This window comes from Aethalodelphis obliquidens, unplaced genomic scaffold (assembly GCF_003676395.1).
Source record: "Aethalodelphis obliquidens isolate GAN/ISIS:26980383/991018 unplaced genomic scaffold, ASM367639v1 scaffold7, whole genome shotgun sequence".
Classification (NCBI taxonomy): domain Eukaryota; kingdom Metazoa; phylum Chordata; class Mammalia; order Artiodactyla; family Delphinidae; genus Aethalodelphis; species Aethalodelphis obliquidens.
The window spans coordinates 23938572-23958134 of NW_020837951.1; the positions used below are offsets into that span (position 1 = coordinate 23938572).

At 41.4% G+C, this 19563-nt stretch overlaps 1 protein-coding gene across 3 annotated transcripts in view; it reads left to right on the forward strand.

The window, feature by feature from the left end:
• The first annotated feature begins 2669 nt into the window (after positions 1-2669).
• Positions 2670-19563, forward strand: part of TMEM245 (transmembrane protein 245) — a 98820-nt gene continuing 81926 nt past the window's right edge. For all 3 annotated transcript variants that reach the window (XM_027105278.1, XM_027105277.1, XM_027105279.1), the window contains exons 1-3: positions 2670-3296; positions 12845-12962; positions 14490-14591. In XM_027105278.1, coding sequence (XP_026961079.1) covers positions 2703-3296; positions 12845-12962; positions 14490-14591 — 814 coding nt within the window. In that variant the 5' untranslated portion in view covers positions 2670-2702. The remainder of the gene's footprint in view (positions 3297-12844; positions 12963-14489; positions 14592-19563) is intronic.

A 19563-nucleotide genomic window follows, 5' to 3' on the forward strand; every position in this document is an offset into this window, starting at 1 on the left:
AAGGAACTGCCCAGCTTTCTTTCACTCATCTGGTCTTTTCCTGGGTACATGGGTCTCAGCTGGGTTGGTTGAATCAATTTGATAATTTTTTCACTGACCTTTTTACGAATTGGTAAAATTGTCCTTATTGACATGGTTTGGAATATTAGCTATAGCTGAATGGTACAAACCAGAAGGACAGGAACCTAGACTGGATGAACAGGAGCCTGGAGGCAGGAAAGGCGATACTCCACTCAGTGAACTGGCAGGACCCGTGCTGTAAGTGGGGGCATGTGTCCTAGTGCAGGAATAGGAGAGAGAAGTAGGAGTAGTTAGGGAGTCAGGCAGGGCCTGATGGTATCAGACTTGTTTACATCATTTGTTCTTCAGCCATTGAGATGTAAGAAAAAAAATCTCTTAGTAACTGTTCACATTCATACTAACCTTAGCTTCCCAAACTCTTTTCTTCTAAACCAGTTATTTATGTTCTTAGTCTGCCAGTTTTATCTAGTTTCAGACGCTGGATGGTTAGTTAAGTGTAGAAAAGGCAAATACGTTTCATCTTGGGTGCTTACTTTGTGGAGTTGGTAGTGGTTCCCTAGAATGCTTTGCTGAGAAGGATTTTGAGGCTGTGTCTAGGCTCAGTGAGAAAGAGTTGAGTGGTTGATTAGCAATGTCTTCTACGGGCTTAGTAAAAGAGAGCGGTAACTCAGATTTGGAATCTGAATGCACGTTGTTTGATTACATTTTCACATGGCTTCTCCTGCACTGTACATACTGCTCTATATGTGATGTACACACTCCACTGTAAGCACTGGACCTTGTTTAAAGTAAACACTCTAAGATAAACACAAAGCCCTGGAGACTCCTCTCCTCACCTGTGTTTGTTTTACCTCTGGGGCTGTTATCTTGATACCTTGGGAGTTTGTGGACATTGACTGAAGTTTAAGAGATGCCTCTTGACTTCTCTAGGACAAAACGAAGAGTGACCCTGAGAGCCACTATCAGATTTTTTACCATGTCCCAGGTACTGTGCTGCTGCTTTAGATACACTCTTCTGTTTCATTCTCACAGCAACCAGTGATGTAGATGTTATCGTTTTATCAGCCAGAAATCTTTCTGTTGCAAGAAATGTAAAACTGAACTGAAACTGGCTTAAATGGTTGGAAATTCATTGGTTCATGCAACAGGAAGGCCAAAGGCAGTGTGGTCCCAGGGTCAGCTTGATTCACTCCTCTGAATCTATTTCACCTCCACTGTATCCTGGATGCCCATGGAGGCTGTTCTTCCCTGAGGTCTTTGGAGTGAGTTGCTGTGTGGGACCAAAGAAGAAAACCCAAGTAGCCTTGCATTTTGGAGGTGATGCCTGAAAGCATATGTCCTGTGAGCTAGAGATTTGAGTAGACTGTGTGTACTTCTCTCAAATTCTGTTTGTAGGTCCTACATCCCAGTATTTTTTCTCTGCTCTCAACCATAGGAATACATAGCAGAAACATCCCCAGTGTTTCAACACTATTTCTCATAGGGAGCACAAACAAGTTTTTTTGAAAGGATAGCAAATCATCCATTCACTTGCTCAGCAAACACTGAACTTGTACTATGAATGGCCCATGCTGTGTCAGGTGCTGCGGACACAGAAATGAAGCAAACCCATGAGAATCTCTGACTTTGACTGTAGTGTAGTAAGTACAATCATAGAGGGGTGAGCAAAATCCTATAGGAACCCAGCCTTGCGTTAGGCCATATAAATGTAAGTCTGGTGAGTTTCTGGTGCTTCAGCCTTCATTTCTCTTAGTTCCAGTAGCTGCGCCTAAGAGTCTTCTGAAGAGCTTTAAAAAATATGCTAAAAGGATCCCTTGTCAGACCAATTAATTAACATAGTACGTAAGAATAGACTTAGGAGCCAGATTCTGAGTTTGAATCCTGCCTCTGCCACTTACTAGCTGTGTACCTTGGCAAGGTACTTAACTTCTCTGTGCCTCAGTTTTCCTCTTTGTAAAGTGGGGATAATAACACCGCCTTCCTTGTAGGGTTGTTCTAAGGATCAAATGAGTTAATGGGGATGAGACATTTATAACAGGGTCTGCCATATGGTAATCGCTATTTAAAATCCTGCCAAGCACACCAGAGCACACACTTTAAGTGTTTATTAAATAAATCAATAAAATAGAATCTGGTGATCGGTCTTTCATAAGTACTCCCCCACGGATTCTAATGTGCAGCCTGGGTTTTCAATCTGTTAACATCGTGCCTCTTTGGGGATTCCGCCTCCCCCAAAATTGGCGTTAACCAGTGGGTGAGGCGTGTTGCTTTTTTCGTTTGTTTTGTTTTGGGTTGTTTTTAATGACAGTTCAGGGTGTTTTTCGGGAAGATTATCTGACATTTTTCCTCCCAGTTTGTGACTATTATAACACTTTAATTGATGGGAAGGGGGAGTTTGGCTTGTTTGTTTGTTTGTTTTTTGCCTCTTCTAGGATGCTGAGCCCAGAAACCTGTTACCTGGATTCCTCGGGGACCAATGAACGAAGGGAGCCCGAGGGCGAAGGAGCGCTCTCTACGCTCTCTGGGAGTTGTAGTTCCCCAAAGGTCCTGTAAGCGTTCAATGGCCAGCTACGAACTACGACTTCCACAATGCCGCGGGCCGCCCGCCCTGCCTCTCGCCCGTGCCTCTCGCCGGGCATCCCAGTACCGCCTCTCGGCAGCGGCGGCGGCGGCAGGGTACCATGGCCGACCACGGTTCCCCTGAAGAGCCGCCCAGTCCGCGGGGCTCCCCGGGCCGGGCGCCGCGGGTTCAGCGTGCGGTCGGGCCGGGCAGCAGCGGCAGCGGCAGCGGCTGCGGGGAGACCCCGCGGACGGCGGCGCTGGCGCTGCGCTTCGACAAGCCCATCAAGCAGGCCTTCTACAACACCGGGGCCGTGCTGTTCGTGTGCCTGTGCTGCGGCGCCGCCGTGCTCGTCTACTTTATCCTGGAGGCTTTCCTGCGGCCGCTGCTGTGGGCCGTGCTGTGCGGCACCTTCCTGCACCCCTTCAAGAGCTCGCTGACGCGGCTGGGCCGCCACTGGCTGCAGCGCCTGCACCGCGCGCACACGCCCATCGTGCTGGCCGCGCTGCTGCTGCCGATCTGCTTCGCAGACTACGGCGTGGAGGCCCTGGGAGAGCAGGCGCTGCGCCGCCGCCGCCTGCTGCTGCTGCTCGGCGCCGGCGGCCCGCTTCTCTATGGCCTCTACAGCCTGGGCAGCTACCTGGGCGTGCAGGTGCTGCTGGCGCACGCCGGCGCGTTCATCTGCCGCGGGCTGGACTACTTCAGCAGCCTGTGGGTGAGTGAGCCTCGGCCCGGGCCCTGGGCGGTCCCGGCAAGCGCGCAGTGCCCCTCACCACACCCGCAGCTCGCTGGGGTGCGATCCTGCCAACCCCTCCGCACGATGCAGGGGCGGCCAGAGATCCAGACCTGCGCCGCAGGCAGTGTCCGTCTCAGCCTTCCTTCCCGTGCACCCTAGGAACTTGGCGCACTTCCTTCCAAAGTGCGGGTATGGTTTGAAACAGTCTCCCCGTTCCCCGCCCCCGTCCTAACGGAACCACTTAGCGGGGCGTGTGCCCTGTGAGGAATCGCCGTTCCGCTTTGCAGGTAGGGGCTTCAGTGCATCGGTAGGTGGACATGAATTTACTCCTGGTCAGGGAGAGTGGGTCCTCCAGCATCTTAGTTCTGCTCACGTGGGACTTTCCTGGAAGGGACCTTAGAGATTCTAATCCAACCTGTCATCCTACAGATAGGAGAGGTGACTTCTTACCAGGCTAGGGCTAGTTGGGCACAAAGAGGGCACTGGTTGACGCAAGTTTCTCAAGTCCTAGAACAAATCTTTCTTAATAGTTCAGAGCTGCCTCTCAGTTCAGGTGATTTCAATGTACTTTGTGCCAGGCACCTACCTGGTTGCTGAGCCTCGGGGGCCTCTTTCTCACCACAGTCTATTCTTGGGAACTGCTTACATTGTGCAGGGACTGCTGTGCAACATTATCCTCCCGCCTGGATTACTTAGGCAGACTGGGTGAAGGAAAGGTATATTTGTGATTCTTGGATCATCTGAGCTTATTCTTAGAAAATCACGGAGCTTGAGAGTTGGAAGGGATTTCAAGCATAATCTAGTGACACATTTCCTAACTCAGACCAGATTGTAGATCAGTTAATGATCCAAATATTTCACTGGGGACTGTTAAAAACAAGCGGATGTTTAATGCATAAGAATGCTATTTCATCAGTAAGCAGTACCATTTAAAAATAAATGTATTCACTTTTGTCAGTGTTCAATGCACCTTGATGTCAAGTTGCAAAATAATTCCCTTTATCTGTCAAGCAAGGTTTTGACTTGCCTGAGGTTATTGGTAGAGTTGGTGATTGATTCCAGAACTCCTGTCTGCTTTTGCTCTATCCATACAACCTCTCAGTTCAAGTTAAAAGTTGATTGAGTATATTGTTAGGTACTGGGCTTTGTGAGGGCTTTAAACGGAGTAAGGTGCAGGCTCTGTGTTCAAGGTACATATAATCATATGTGAGCATATTCTTATGGAGATGACAGACACACAGATAAATATTCATTACCCACCAATTATGGGCCATCAGGGTATTGCAAGGTATTGGGGAGCACCTCATCCATAATTTTGGGATGCTGCTTGTGTGCGTAACTGCGAAGTTATCAGACAGAATCCTTGGCCTCCAAGAGGCCTGGTTATTTCAGTTGTGGTAGGAGGGAGGGATATGGAAGCACCCTCTTTGACCTCCTGAGGCTTGGCAGGTTATCAGGTGGAAGTGATCCTACTCTTTCTTGCCTCCTTGCCTGGTGCTCTTCAGGAGAGGTTTCTGAGATCCGGAGAATGTGATGGTCCCAAAGTCGCTCAGACTTTGAACAAACCCAGGGTTCACTTTATGGAGTCCCAGTTCCATGTTATTTCTCCTTTACCTGCTGTTTCACAGTTCAGTTAAGTGGACTGAATGCCTCTTACATAGAAGGCAGAGTACTATATGCTGTTAAGAAATATAAAAATTACTATAACTTGATTCCTGTCCTCAAGAGATTCAATCTTGTCAAATTCAGACATATTTCTAGATTCTGCTAACATTTTTGACTGTTGATAATGCAGTTTACTGTAATTACCGTAGGCAAGACCAAGTAACATATCCACCAAACTGTAGGAAATTAGGAAAGAAAGCCCTAGCATATATGAACACTGTATTTTCATAGTAAAGTAAGAATTGAATACATGGGTAAATTGCCATGATTAGCAGAAACTGGGGCATTTCTGCCAGTCCCTCTCAGATAGTGGAAAGAGATGAGGAATTGAATAAATGTGAAAAAGTGCCTGCCGCTCCGTGTATAGAGCTATGAATATCTTTTTACTGAAGATAAACCCCCCTTCCTTGTATTTTATTTACATACCCTTGAATGGGTTGTGGATGAGCAGAAGAGAAGTAAGGGCCAAGATTGATTAGGTTAGAAGAGGGGAAGGAAGGTCAAGCCAATTAATAATTTTGAAAAGGCTTGAAACTCAGCTGTTTGCCTAAAGCGATGGGGGCAAGGGAGGAAGGGGTAAAAAACCCATTATAAAAGACACAGTATGAGTTAATTAGAAGTGAGTAGGGAGCCTAAATTGAGGTTGATCTGAGTTGGAGAGGAGCTTGCGGCTGTGTTTTCTTGAAGCAGTTCTCAGGAGCGGGTGGTTGAATGGAGGTGAGCTAAAAGTGTACCTGGGAAGCGGAGACAGGGAGTGCTCACTGCTCAGTCAGGAGCGCTGATTAAGGCCTGACAAGAAGTGAAAGGTCATGTGACTGGGTAGGGCGCCCTCTCTAACTTTTCTGTCATAGTTCACAGCTGGTTTGGTTTTGTGAGCCCAAGAAGGGCTGCCTGTCATAGAAAAAGGGTCCTTATGCTTTCTAAACAACCTGTAAATTGGAGCCTGCTGCCACTGAGAGGAGTGGCTGGGGGAGGTAGAGAGAAAAGTGAATTTAAGGAAATCTACGTTTTGGAGAGCTGACAATTCATGCATTTAAGATCCAGCTTTTGAGCATCTACCATGGACTGGTAGGCACTTTCATGTGTGTTATTTCATTCTCACAACAGTCATGTGAAGTAGGAGCGAGGAATTTCTCGGGTGAGATTTAGAGATTGATCTGTTCATTCTGTCAGTGAAAGATACTCAACAGACCTGTCAGCAGTTGAAGGCCCTTTGTCATCAGAACCTTCAACAAAGATTTTTAAAAGCTTTCCCCCAATACATTGTGTTTATTTATTGATAGTATAAATTGATTTTAGTTTTCAGGAAAAAAAATAGAAGAATATCAGGATTGGACTAACCACACATAGTCCCCCAAAGGCCCCTGGATTCTAGTCATCTAGAAACCTTAGTCATCTCTCTTATCCTTGTATCTGTTATTTCCAAGTCCTATCCCGTCTTCCTTTGTAATGTCTTTACTACCTGTGTTTTCCTTTGTTACCAGTTTATCCTTCCAGTTCAGGTCCTGTTCACCTCACTTTGGGGTTCCTTCAGTCTCCTAGCTCTTTTCTGCTAATTCTCCATCCTGCTTGCAAGTGAAAGAGTAACCATCCATGATGTGAGCAATTTTTAAAAACAGTTTCAAATATATTAGAATATTGTGCTGACTTAGTGATGTCTAAACACTTAAAAAAAATCATCTGTTGCAGCAACCTCACATATAACTCCGTCCTTAGGGTCCTTGGCATCTTTCCTTGGTGTAGAGCTGTCAAGATAAATCTAAAAATCTAGCCTTCCTGCTCCACCATTTTTCTTTGCTGGGAGTGTTTTGGGTCTTCCTCTCTCCTTTAGTTCAGACTTGTTAGAATGTTTTGAAGACATTTACAGTTTTTGCAGTAGTAATAGATTTGTTTTCTCCATGGTCTCTGATCACATTGTTTCCATTTTACTTTATAAAGAAGCATGAAGTGGAAGGAACAGTGGCTGAAAGATAAGAGTGTAAATTCTAAACTGAGCTCTGTTAGTAGCTTGCTTTGTGACCTTGGACAGACCAGGGCCCGTCTCTGGGCTACTCAACTCTAGTTGCGTGAAGCGTGGGGTTAGCTTAGATGATTTCTAAGGTTCCTGGATATTCAGTTTTACAGATAGATCCCCAGAGTTTGGTAGTACTGCCAGCAAGGCTCTTGGGAAATGTACATTAGCCAGCCGGCCAGGCCTACTCCTGGGATGTTTTACTTGCTTGGCAACAGTAAGGAGGAAAGTTTCCGGTACTTAGGTTCTTTCTCAGTTAAAGACTTTGATTATAAAAGAGTCTTGACTCTGAAGTTGCCACACCATGAAAGTTTTCAAATTAGAATAAAGGAGAATGAAGTGGGTTTTTTTTGCGGTACGCGGGCCTCTCACTGCTGTGGCCTCTCCCGTTGCGGAGCACAGGCTCCGGATGCGCAGGCTCAGCGGCCATGGCTCATGGGCCTAGCCGCACCGCGGCATGTGGGATCTTCCCGGACAGGGGCACGAACCCGTGTCACCTGCATCAGCAGGCGGACTCTCAACCACTGCGCAACCAGGGAAGCCCGAGAATGAAGTTTTAAAGGAGAATGAAGTACCCGAAGCAGTAGCTGATGAGGGCTGTGGCTCCTTAAGTTGGGAAGAAATCAGTCGTTTTATTCTCTCTGTAAAAGACTTAGGAAACTGTTCTGCAAAATCATGCAATAGAAGCAAGCCAAGTTGCTTTTCCGGTTAATACCCAGATGACAATAAATAAAACAAAGACATAGTCTATAGGGCAAAGTCTACTTACGTTTTATGCATTTAATATCTTATTTAATCAGAAAAGTATATGTGGTCAATAAGTCAAATGAAAGGAAAATGTGATTGTTTATTAATTTGCTGTACTTGTAGTGCTAAATAAATGTTGCCAGTTTTTATGGACAGTCTTAAGTATCTAGCACACATTGGTGCTCTAAAATGAGTATTGAATGTATATTTTGAAAAGATCGGACACATTGCTCTGAAGAACATAGTTTGGGAAAGTATGCCTTCTTCTGTTTAAACTGTGGCTCATTGATTTATTCCTGGAAGAAAATTCATACTTGAACAGGTTTTCTCAGAGACAGAAATAAAAAGCTCTCATAAAGGCACACTTATAGGAATCCATACTGGAAATTATGTATGAAATTTGAATGTACACATCCTTATTTTCAGTAAGTTAAAGAATATTTAGCGATTTAAAATATTGACTCAAGTAGAACATGCTTGTTATATATATAAAAAAATTTAAGCATCATGTAAGTTTCTGTGGTAAAAGTGAATTGCCTCTTTTCTCTTCCCACTGTATAGATGTTACTGTTGTTAACTGGTGAATAGCCTTCTAAATTTATTTCTACACCTATATGAATGTATAAAGTATAGGGGTTTTGTTTTTTAAAACAAAAATTATATATATATAATTCTCTTTCTTTTATCATTGCTCCTTCATTATCATTGTATTGTGGATATCTTTCCTTGATAGTACTTTCAGATATACTTCTTTCTTTTTAATAGTAGCGTAAAGTTTTTTTTTTTTCTGGATGCCTTTTAGAAAGTGTTCCTACCAAATTATTTTAGCACTGAATTTGTATTAGTATCTGATAAACATTTTTAAACATTGGTAACTGTAAAATCATTATGGTTTAATAGAAACTTTAAAGTGTTTTTATAAATGGCCATACTTTTTCAACTAATAATATTCTGTGAAGTTTTTCTGAGGAAACTCTTGAAAATACTGAAAAAAAGTCAAAAGATTTTTTTTTTAAGTAAAGACATTTACTATTTATAAAGATAATACTACTCTTAGAAGAAAATTCAATACTTGAAGTATAAAGATGCGACTTACCTCCTGAAATCCAACTATTCAGAGACAATATTTTTTAACATTTTGGTGAGTATATATTTTCACCATTATAAATGTGCATATGCATAAATTTACACTGTGTCATTGAATAAAGTTATTTATCACACTTTTGAAAGTCTGAATAATTATTTCATTTTTGGAGATACCATAATTTAAACAGTCTCCTATAAAATGACATTTAATTTGTTATATTTAATTTGTTTGTTTAATATTTTAAACTGCCACAGTGAACATTTTTATATCTGCACAGTGTGTAGTTCTTCTGTAAACCAAATTTGTAGAAGTGGAGTTGGGGAGTATATTTAATAAGTTGTTATTTTAAACTGAAATGAGGTTATCTGTGAGTTTCAGGTTTACTGGGTGAAAACACATACCTCTCTTTAGATCATGAGTTTCTTTGAAAAAATCTGAAGTATGCAGTCTCTCATTTTTTTCCTCTCTTTGCGAGTGATACTCGTTCCTTATGAATACAGATAAGAAACAAAAACTTCTTGAAGATTGGTTGAAAAGTATCGTAGGCTTAAAATCTGAAAGTATATCCTTCTGTGATCCTCTAGTTCAGCTTCTCACTGAGGGCACACTCTCCTACTTTGTCATGCCTGACTTCCAGTCAGCTTTTGCTCAGACTTTTAGCAATGGTAGGTAGCTCATTCCCTTTTTAGACATCTACAGTTTATTAGAAAAATTTATTATATAAAGCTGAAATATGTTGCTTCCTAATTTCCACCTATTATTTCTGCCCTCAGAACCACAGATAATTAAGTCTGTTCCTCTCTCAGATGACATTTCCCCAGCTATTTGAAGATAGCTATCAAATCTTATTTCCTTCTCTTTCCTAAGCTGAACAGTTTTCTCCCCCAGCTGTATCTGTGTCTCCTGTGTTGTGATTTCCATTTCCTTTCCCAGTCTGAATTTTATTGCCACTGTGGTTTGATAGTGTAAGTCACTGAAACAGTCATTTTTCCTGATGTATTGTACTTTTATTAATAGGCATTCATGCCAGTTACATTTCTGACCAGCTATCCTCTTCCCATTCTATACTCGTATAGATGAGTTTTGAACCTAAAAGCAGAACTTTGCATTTCTCTCTGTTAAATTTAATCTTATTTGATTAGCCCATTGTTCTAATTTCAGGATATCTTTTTGAATCATTTATATTGACTATTCCCAATTTTGTGTAATCTACAAGTTTGGCTAATATGCCTTCTAGTCTTTCATCTAAATTACTGACCACATGTTTAATAAGGCAGGGCTGATTACCCCTGTGTAGCATACTGCTGAAGACCATCCACTTGCTGAGGATCATTTTCTTTTTAAATTTCAGCAATTTGTAGTCATCAGAATCAACTGTTTTTATTTTCCCTTGTGAATACTGGAGCAGCTTTTCCTCTTTATTTTTCTGGCACTACCCTTTATTCTCCCTATTGTTAAGAAAGCAGATTCTGGAGCCAGGTTCCTGGGTTCTAATCCTGACTCTGTCACTTCTTTTTTTTTTGCTTTTTTAAAAAATAGTATCTATTTATGTTTTATTTTTTGGCTGCATCGGGTCTTAGTTGCAGCATGCGAGATCTTCGTTGTGGCATGCAGGATCTTTCGTTGTGGTGCATGGGCTTCTCTCTAGTTGTGGCGTGCAGGTTTTCTCTCTCTAGTTGAGGTGCGTGGGCTTAGTTGCCCTGCAGCATGTGGGATCTTAGTTCCCCAACCAGGGATTGAACCCATGTCCCCTGGAGGCCGGAGGACAGGGTTCTAGAAGAGAGAACTTCTGACTGATTTCTCTTCCATCTTTAAGATACTGATTGGGTGGTATCCTTTCAAAGCTTTTTGGCCTTGGCTGTCTTTCTACCTGGATTTTCCTCCCGTCTCACTGCCTGTCCAAGGCTAAGTCCGCTGCCCCAGAGGCCTTGAACCCATCTTTCCCGACTCTGTCACTTTTTAGCTGTGTGACCTTGTGCAGGTCACCTCTCTGAAGTATCAGTTTCTTTCATCTCTAAAATGGGAGTGATAATGGTACTTTTTTCCTGTGGTTATGAGGATTAAATGAGTTCATGTATTTAAAGTATTAGAACAAGGCAAAGTGTTACATAAGTGTACTGTTACTACACTCAGATTTTGTTCTGAGCTCTACAGTCATATCTCAAATTCTCTAAATTCCCAGGGTTAAATGTGTATGGTCCTACAAGCTTGAACTTTTTGGAAGCAGCTGTAGTCTCACTTCCCATGTGCTCATATATCTGGGGCTTAAGATCTCTTTAATATTTCGTCTTATTAGTTGCTTGAAGAAAAATATTTTAATATCCTTTTCATTATAAAAGAACTAGTGCTCATTAAAGGCAATTTGGAAAACATAGAGAAAAGGAAAAGGGGAAAACAAAATCTTATCACCTAAATACAACTTTTTAGTACATTTCCTCCCCCTCCTCCACCATACAGTAGATATATTCATGTCACATGTGTTTTTTAATTTTGCTTTTTCCTTAATAATATCTTAGGAATATTTTAAGTTATATAGTCTTTGTTTAAAAAAGCCTGTTTTAATGATTGCATAACATTTTACTGAGTGACTCATCCAGAGCTAACCACTTCCCAGTTATTGAACTTTTAGGTTATCAACTTTTCAGTGTTCTAAATTAGTCTATGATGAGCTTCTTTATTTTTAACCCTTTTTCAGAATTTATCATTATTTAGTAAGGTCCCAAAGCTGAATTCTCAGGTCTGAAGCTATAAACATTTTTAAGACCCGAAGAGTATTTTTTTTTTTTTTTTTTTTTCCTGCGGTACGCGGGCCTCTCACTGTTGTGGCCTCTCCCGTTGCGGAGCACAGGCTCCGGACGCGCAGGCTCAGCGGCCATGGCTCACGGGCCCAGCCGCTCCGCGGCATGTAGGATCTTCCCGGACCGCGGCACGAACCCGTGTCCCCTGCATCGGCAGGCGGACTCTCAACCACTGCGCCACCAGGGAAGCCCACCGAAGAGTATTTTGAAGATATGATCAAAATAAAGTAGGAGGTAGTTTTTTTCTGGCTTTTGTAGTAACCATATCAGTTCCTTTTTCTTCACTCTCTGAATTACAGCATAAAGTCCTTTTTTTGTTTTAATTTGCCTATTTGTTTTCAAGGTTCAGGTTGTTTTAATAAATTCTTGGTGCTCACATTTGTTCTAGGTTATGTATTCTTTCCATCTTTTGTGTATGTTCTATTAAAATATGAGGTTATTAGAGAGTTTCTGTGTATGATGCTTTGTGATTAGTAGAGTCATTTAGTTTTACTGTAGGGAAAACTGAGGAGGGGGACCCTGGCTGGTTCTTCCATTCTCAAGTCTCGCTGTTTCTTCCTCTGGTAATATTTTTTTCAGCTACACTTCTTCAACTGAGTATAACTCTGGACTCTAACCATCTGTTACCAAGATTATTTCAGCAGGGTCACACTTCAGCTGGCTGCCTTCTTTTTAGCTTTTAAAAAATTCTTTTCATAGTAACACCGGCTTGCGGGATCTTAGTTCCCTGACCAGGGATGGAACCTGGGCCCCTGGCAGTGGAAGCACGGAGTCCTAACCACTGTACCACCAGGGAATTTGCGCTTGTTTTTTCTTTTCTTTTGTAAATATTAATCTACAGAGAAAACTTCAAGAATTCCACAAGGTGAAGCGCTTAATTTAAATCCATGGCTTAAAAATTGAATATTTTATCGTATCTTTATGCATATAATAGTTTTTGAACTTTAACATATCTTAAATTAAAACTATATTTATGTATTTTTTGTTAAAGATATTTAAATAATATCGCTGCATGGGATTTCAAACCTGTTTATTTCCAAACTTGATTTATCTAAGCAGAGGAGGAAAACCTATGCACACTCCTTTTAGCACCACCAACCGTCATCTGTGTTGTATCCACAGCTCTCATGCTATGTAGACGCTTGCAAGTTTTGTATAATTGTATGTTTATTGCATGTGTATATATTTTACAACTGTGTCTATATTTCATTTATTTAAGATCTGGACCTTGGTAGTTGGCTATGTGTTGACTGTTTCATTCAAGTGGAATGCAAGCACTGAACGCTACTTGAGAGCAGTTTCAATTCCTGTCTGGATTATATTGCTTTTTCATTTAGGTGGGTCCCTTTTTCTAAGAAAGTCTAGCTTAAGGTCAGCGGAGGCTGACCGTGTGAATCAAAGTGAATTTTTTGAAGTTTTATGTGTTGCGTTTAAAATTCTTTAAAATAATCCTTCAAAATATTCTGCCTTAATCTTTCATTAATCTTGAATGAAAATATTGTACTTTAAAATGTCTACTTTTAATTATATGGAATGTTCATTTTCAAAAAGGTCTTTTAAAAATAAATATATCTTATAAAGTAGAGCACACTTGAACTTTCATGGCTGTTTCTGAGTGTCTTACTTAGGGAGGATGTAGCTAAGCAGTCAAGGATGATAAGAGGTGCTCAAAATCATGGGAGAGAAACTCTTAAGGGAACCAGAGATGTTTACTCTCCATAAGAGAAGGGCACTGGGGCTGCAGGGGTGGGGAGGAGGTAGAGGTGAGGAAGATAGCAAATACGGAAGCCGGTTTCAGGTATTTGAAGGATTGTGAAAGAGTGGTTTAAACAGATCTCTGTAGCCATTTGGGAGAGATGTCAGAGCAACGAGCAGCTTCAGAGAGACAAGTCTCTGTTCAACATAAGGATGATCAGTGTCAGAGCTGCTCAGAGTAATGAGTTCCCCGTTATTTGAGACTCTTCACTGTTAGCTGAGTGGCTGCCAGGATGTTGTAGAGTGATTTTTCAGGGACTCATTTACCTCCAAGTCTTAACTATATGGAAACATCAAGTTCTAATTTAAAAACAAAATTCAGTAACCTAGAGCAGTAGGTAGCCTATTAGTAGTAGTTTTTAGAGCTACTTATTGTTAAAAATAAAATAAAAACCAGAGTTGGTTGAAAGTGTGTCTTTGCTTAGAGTCTGATATGAAACAAAGCATTACTCTCTAGCTCTGCTGACTTGGAATGCTAAAGGAGTTTCTCAACAAGATCCCCTAATGTCTTATGGGACTCATTTCGAATTTGGGGAAGGTAGAGTAGAGGAGGGAGGCAGGCAGGTATGTTCGTAAGGCTGTAGACCAACTCAGGGAAATGCAGAGGCTTTTGATCCTTGGCCACTTGTTAGCATTTTTGCTCTGTACACTGAGGATACATTAAAGCTTTTTGCCGTGCTCTTGTGGGCCGTTCCACCCTTTCTTGAGAGGTAGAGTTCACACCCAGTGGTATTTCCGGGAAATCAAGTCAGGCACCATGACTTAAAGTTCTGTGCCTGATGCAGGTCATTCGGGGGTTAAACAGGGGGTTTGATGGTCTTCCACACTGGATGTGCTTTAGAATGGACTTGATTCTTCAGGTGATACAAGCCTCTTAAAGGTAAGCTGGCACATACCCAATCCTTTAGACTAGGGCCTCTGAGAGCAGGGCTGGACTTCCTGAGAGGAGCCCTGAATTGAGGTTTCAATTGCCTTTTAAAAAATTTTTTCCCTGTGAAACAATTTTGTTATTAACATATTTGCCAGATTGTTCTGTCAGTCTACTGAACTGAGTCTTTTAAAGACAAGTGCTAGATTTTTATTTCACTAAAAATGTTAATAATTTGCAGCATCCTTGGCTGGCTCATGGAGAATTCCGGTATTCCTGGTTATTGTTTTCCTGATGTCTGTGGGCACCCTCTATGAAAAACAGAATGGAAAAGAGTCTTCTGGTAAGAAATACTGCATTCTATTAATATTACTCTTAAGAAGTATTTGGGAGAATAACTTTATTTAAAAAACATACTATGATGAACTGCTTTAAATTGGTGGTATTTTCTGAACAGAAAATAAATTTCTTTCAAATATTTTAGATGGTTAGACCATTTCCACCCCCCTTTTTTGCATTTTAAATTGAGGTGTAATTCATATAACATAAAATTAATCATTAACCTTTTTTTTTTGCGGTACTCGGGCCTCTCACTGTTGTGGTCTCTCCCGTTGCGGAGCACAGGCTCCGGACGTGCAGGCTCAGCGGCCATGGCTCACGGGCCCAGCCACTCCGCGGCATGTGGGATCCTCCCAGACCGGGGCACGAACCCGTGTCCCCTACATCGGCAGGCAGACTCTCAACCACTGAGCCACCAGGGGAGCCCCCATTAACCATTTTAAAGTGGCATTTAGTACATTCACAGTGTTGTGCAACCATTACTTCCATCTAGTTCCAAGACATCTTCATCACCGTAAAGGAAAGTGCTGTGCCCATTAAGCAGCTACATAAAGTTAGGTTATTTATTTGAGATCTTTCTTTTTTCTTAATGAAGGTATTTATTGCTATAAACTGCCCTCTTAGAAGTGCTTTTGCATCCCATAGGTTTTTTGTTTTTTGTTTTTCAAACCCCATATTTGTTTATTTATTTATTTTTGGCTGTGTTGGGTCTTCGTTTCTGTGCGAGGGCTTTCTCTAGTTGTGGCAAGTGGGGGCCACTCTGCATCGCGGTGCGCGGGCCTCTCACTGTCGCGGCCTCTCTTGTTGCGGAGCACAGGCTCCAGATGCGCAGGCTCAGTAGTTGTGGCTCACGGGCCTAGTTGCTCTGCAGCATGTGGGATCTTCCCAGACCAGGGCTCGAACCCGTGTCCCCTGCATTAGCAGGCGGACTCCCAACCACTGCGCCACCAGGGAAGCCCCTTCCCATAGATTTTGATATGTTGTGTTTCCATTTTCTTTGGATCATATACTGTTTGATTTCTCTTTTGATTTCTTCTTTGATACATTGGTTAATCAGAAGTATTTTGTTTAATTTCCATGTGTTGTGTCCCACCTAACAAACCATTGCCAAATCCAAAGTCATGAATATTTACCCCTGTAGATCTTGTATCCTGCAACTTTGCTGAATTTGTTTAATAGCTTTGATAGTTTCTGTGACTTCTTTAGGATTTTGCATATATAAGATCATGTCTCTGCAAATGGAGATAGTTTTCTTACTTTCTAATCTGGGTGCCTTTTATTTCTTATCTTGCCTGATTGCTCTGGCTGAAACTTCCACTACAATGTTGAATAAAGATTAGTCTTCTTTAAAAGATTATTTTAAAGATTATTCTTTAAAAGATTATTTTAACCTTTTAAAATAATCTTTTTTTTTAAAGACTGTTTTTGAGGTACCCTGGTTGCACGTGGCCTTTATCTAGAGCGCTTTGTTAAACATACAGGTTTCTAATGAGTTGTATGGGGTTTGTGGTGGGGTGGGGTGCAGGGGCAGATATCGTCACTGTTCTGAGATCATCAGACTGGACTTCTAGTTAGCCAGCCATGTGGAAATGGCTGTGAGCAGAGAGGTAGGTTTGAACAGCACAGTTTCCACAGTAATTGACATTTGTCCCTTGCTTCTTTCTGATAGTTATACATAAACTACAAGAGCAAATTACTAATTGCAGCAGATTTTTTAGAGGAAAAAAAAAGTTCTCAAATACCAGTGTGTTACAGTTAAGCTAGAAAATAGAGAGAAACAAAAAGAAGAAAAGAAAAATCATTAAAAATCCCACTGCCCACAGATTATACCAAAATGTTAACTAATGACTTTTATGCCTTTGGACTTTTTAAGACACAAGAAAACTGGATCATAGTGAAATTGTTTTGTAAACTGCATTTTAAACTTAATTATGTCACGAGCACCTTTCTATGTCCATGAATATACTTCTGCAATGTTATTTTTCACATCTCCTTTTCATGCTAATCACAAGGCTATTTGTGGCACTTCCGTGTATGTGTATAGCTACGTTACAGAAGTTTTTTTAAATTAAGTTGCTGTTTGTTTATTATTTTATTTGGTAGATGAGTAGTGTCTGACAATTGTAAGACATTTTTTTTTTTTTTTTTTTGCGGTACGCGGGGCTCTCACTGTTGTGGCCTCTCCCGTTGCGGAATACAGGCTCCGGACGCGCGGGCTCAGCGGCCATGGCTCACGGGCCCAGCTGCTCCGCGGCATGTGGGATCTTCCCGGACCGGGGCACGAACCCGTGTCCCCTGCATTGGCAGGCGGACTCTCAACCACTGCGCCACCAGGGAAGCCCCAAGACATCTTTTATTCATAAATATTTGTTTAGAATTTTATAATAACTATCTGAAACAAAGAAACTTTAATTACTTATCTCTCAGAGTAGAAAATAAAAAAGATTTTCTTTTATATTTTGCTGTCTTTCTAAGTTTTCTTTGCTCAGCCTCTCTTTCTGGTCACAATCTGTTAGACTGTGTGGTTATATATCGAACCAGTAGAAGTAAACTTCCTGTTTTGGCAACTACTGTAGAAAGCTTGGTGGTTTCCACTTGTTCGTCTGATAAGCTTTGTCTCTTTTTTTTCCCCTTTCCCCTAATAGTAGTGGTTCAGACAGCTCTGCTTATCCTTCACCCCTCACCCCAGGACAGTTTTCTCCTTTTTTTTTTCTTCTGGCATTTCTCTCTCTCTCTCTTTTTTTTCTTTTTTTCAATTGAGGTATATTTGACATATATCATTATATTAGTTTCAGGTGTACAACATAATGGTTCCATGTTTGTATATATCACCACAATAAGTCTAGTTAACATCTGTCACCTTACACAGTTACCAAAAAACTTTCTTCTTGTGATGAGAACTCTTAAGACCTACTCTCTTAACAACTTTCAAGTCTACAATAAAGTGTTATTAACAATAGCTTACCATGCTGCACATTACATCCCTGGGACTTGTTTATTTTATAACCGGAAGTTTGTGCCTTTGACTCCCTTCACTCATTTATCCCACCCCCACCACCAGTTCTGGCAGCCCCCCGTCTGTTCTCTGTATCTTTGAGCTGCTGTTTGTTTTAAGATTCCACATATAAGTGAGATCATACAGTATTTGTCTTTCTCTGACCCTTTTTACTTAGCATAATACCCTTGAGGTCCACCATGTTGCTGCAAGTGACAAGACTTCATTCTTTTTTATGGCTGAATAATATTCCTGTGTGTGTGTGTGCGCATGCGCGCACGCATGTGTGTATATATATGTATGTGTGTGTATGTATACACACACACACACACACACCCCCCACATTTTCTTTAATCATCCGTCAGTGGACCCTTAGGGTGTTTCTGTATCTTGGCTATTGTAAGTAATGCTACAGTGAACATGGGGGTACATATGTCTTTTCAAGTTAGTGTTCTTGTTTTCTTCAGATATATATCCTAAAATGGAATTGGCTGGATCATATGGTAGTTCTGTTTTTAATATTTTGAGGACAGTTTTGTCCTTTTGACTGCTTTTGTCCAGGGCTAAGTAAGTACTTTACTGCAAGTATATGAATAAAGTAGGTCTAACCCAGGGGTTTCAGATGGATTTTCTCTTGGGTATAAATTCTAGTCAGCTGGTGACGGCAGCCTAGGGAGCCGTGAGGACAGGAGTTCTAAGACCAAGTATTGAGCTTGGGAAAAAAGAAGGCTGTGTTTGATTATTATTCCCCATAAGCCCAGAATAGTGGTGTGTTGGCATGCAACCCAGATTTCTGGTATTTGTATTCCAGACTATTACAAGAAAGGAAGTCATAGAGACACAGAATAAATGTCGAGAGCAGATTTGGAAATGTTGGTTTTCCTTGTTTTGTTTACTCCTATTCCAGCCTACTTCAGAATAGGCTTTTCTTGATTTAGAATCTTTTTATGGACTTCTAGTGTAGATAAACCTCATCATAAAATAAATTTGTTTAACCATTTTTTCTTTTTCTAAATTTCTGAGTATTTTTTTCCTCTTGCCCCTAGTACCTTGTTTCTTTTAGGCATCAGAACTCAAGCCATATTGGGACAACCTTTCCCTTTTTTATAGTCAGTTCCCTCCTGTAGATGTCACTGTAATATAGTTAGGCACGGGAATGCTTCAGTGTACTGCCATGGCATTGTGTGCATTTATTCCTTCCTTGTCACCTCCACTGTCCCATTGTAGGACTGCTCTTGTAACCTAGTCTTGTGTAGGCATCTTTCTCTCTGTCTTCTGAGCTTTGAATCTTTTGCTGTTTTACAATCTGTGGTTTGCTGGAGGCACAGAATTAATCCTTTGGATGTCATCATACTTCAAAGCATGAATTTGTTTAGTTCCTAGATCCAGAAAACTCTTCTTATGTATCATTGCTGAGTTAGTCTCAGTGGTCCTTTCTGAACCCAGGGACCTTACTCAGTTCTTAGACCTTAGGAACTCTTCCTTGGTGTTTCCTGGAACCTCAAGTTAATGTAGGGAAAAATGTTAAGTGTCTACCATACTTTTAAGTGTACTATCTTTTTTAATCCACAAACAAAACATTCCCCCCACAACCTTGTAAAGTAGATTTCTCCGTTTTGCAGATGAAGACATTTAATAACAGGTTAACTGACTTGCCCACAATCCCACGGGTGACTGGTAGAGCTAAAATTTAAGCCTACGTCCTTGACTCTAACCTCCGTCCAGTGTTCTTTCCTTTCACCAGGCTCTTTGACAAGCATCAGCCATCCTGAAAAAGTATCGACTGCTGATGTGTCTTTTTTTTAATAAATTTATTTTATTATTTTATTTTATTTATTGTTTCTGGCTGTGCAGGGTCTTTGTTGCTGCACGTGGGCTTTTTCTAGTTGCGGCGAGCAGGGGCTACTACTCTTTGTTGCGGAGCGCGGGCTTCTCACTGCGGTGGCTTCTCTTGTTGTGGAGCACGGGCTCTAGGTGCGCA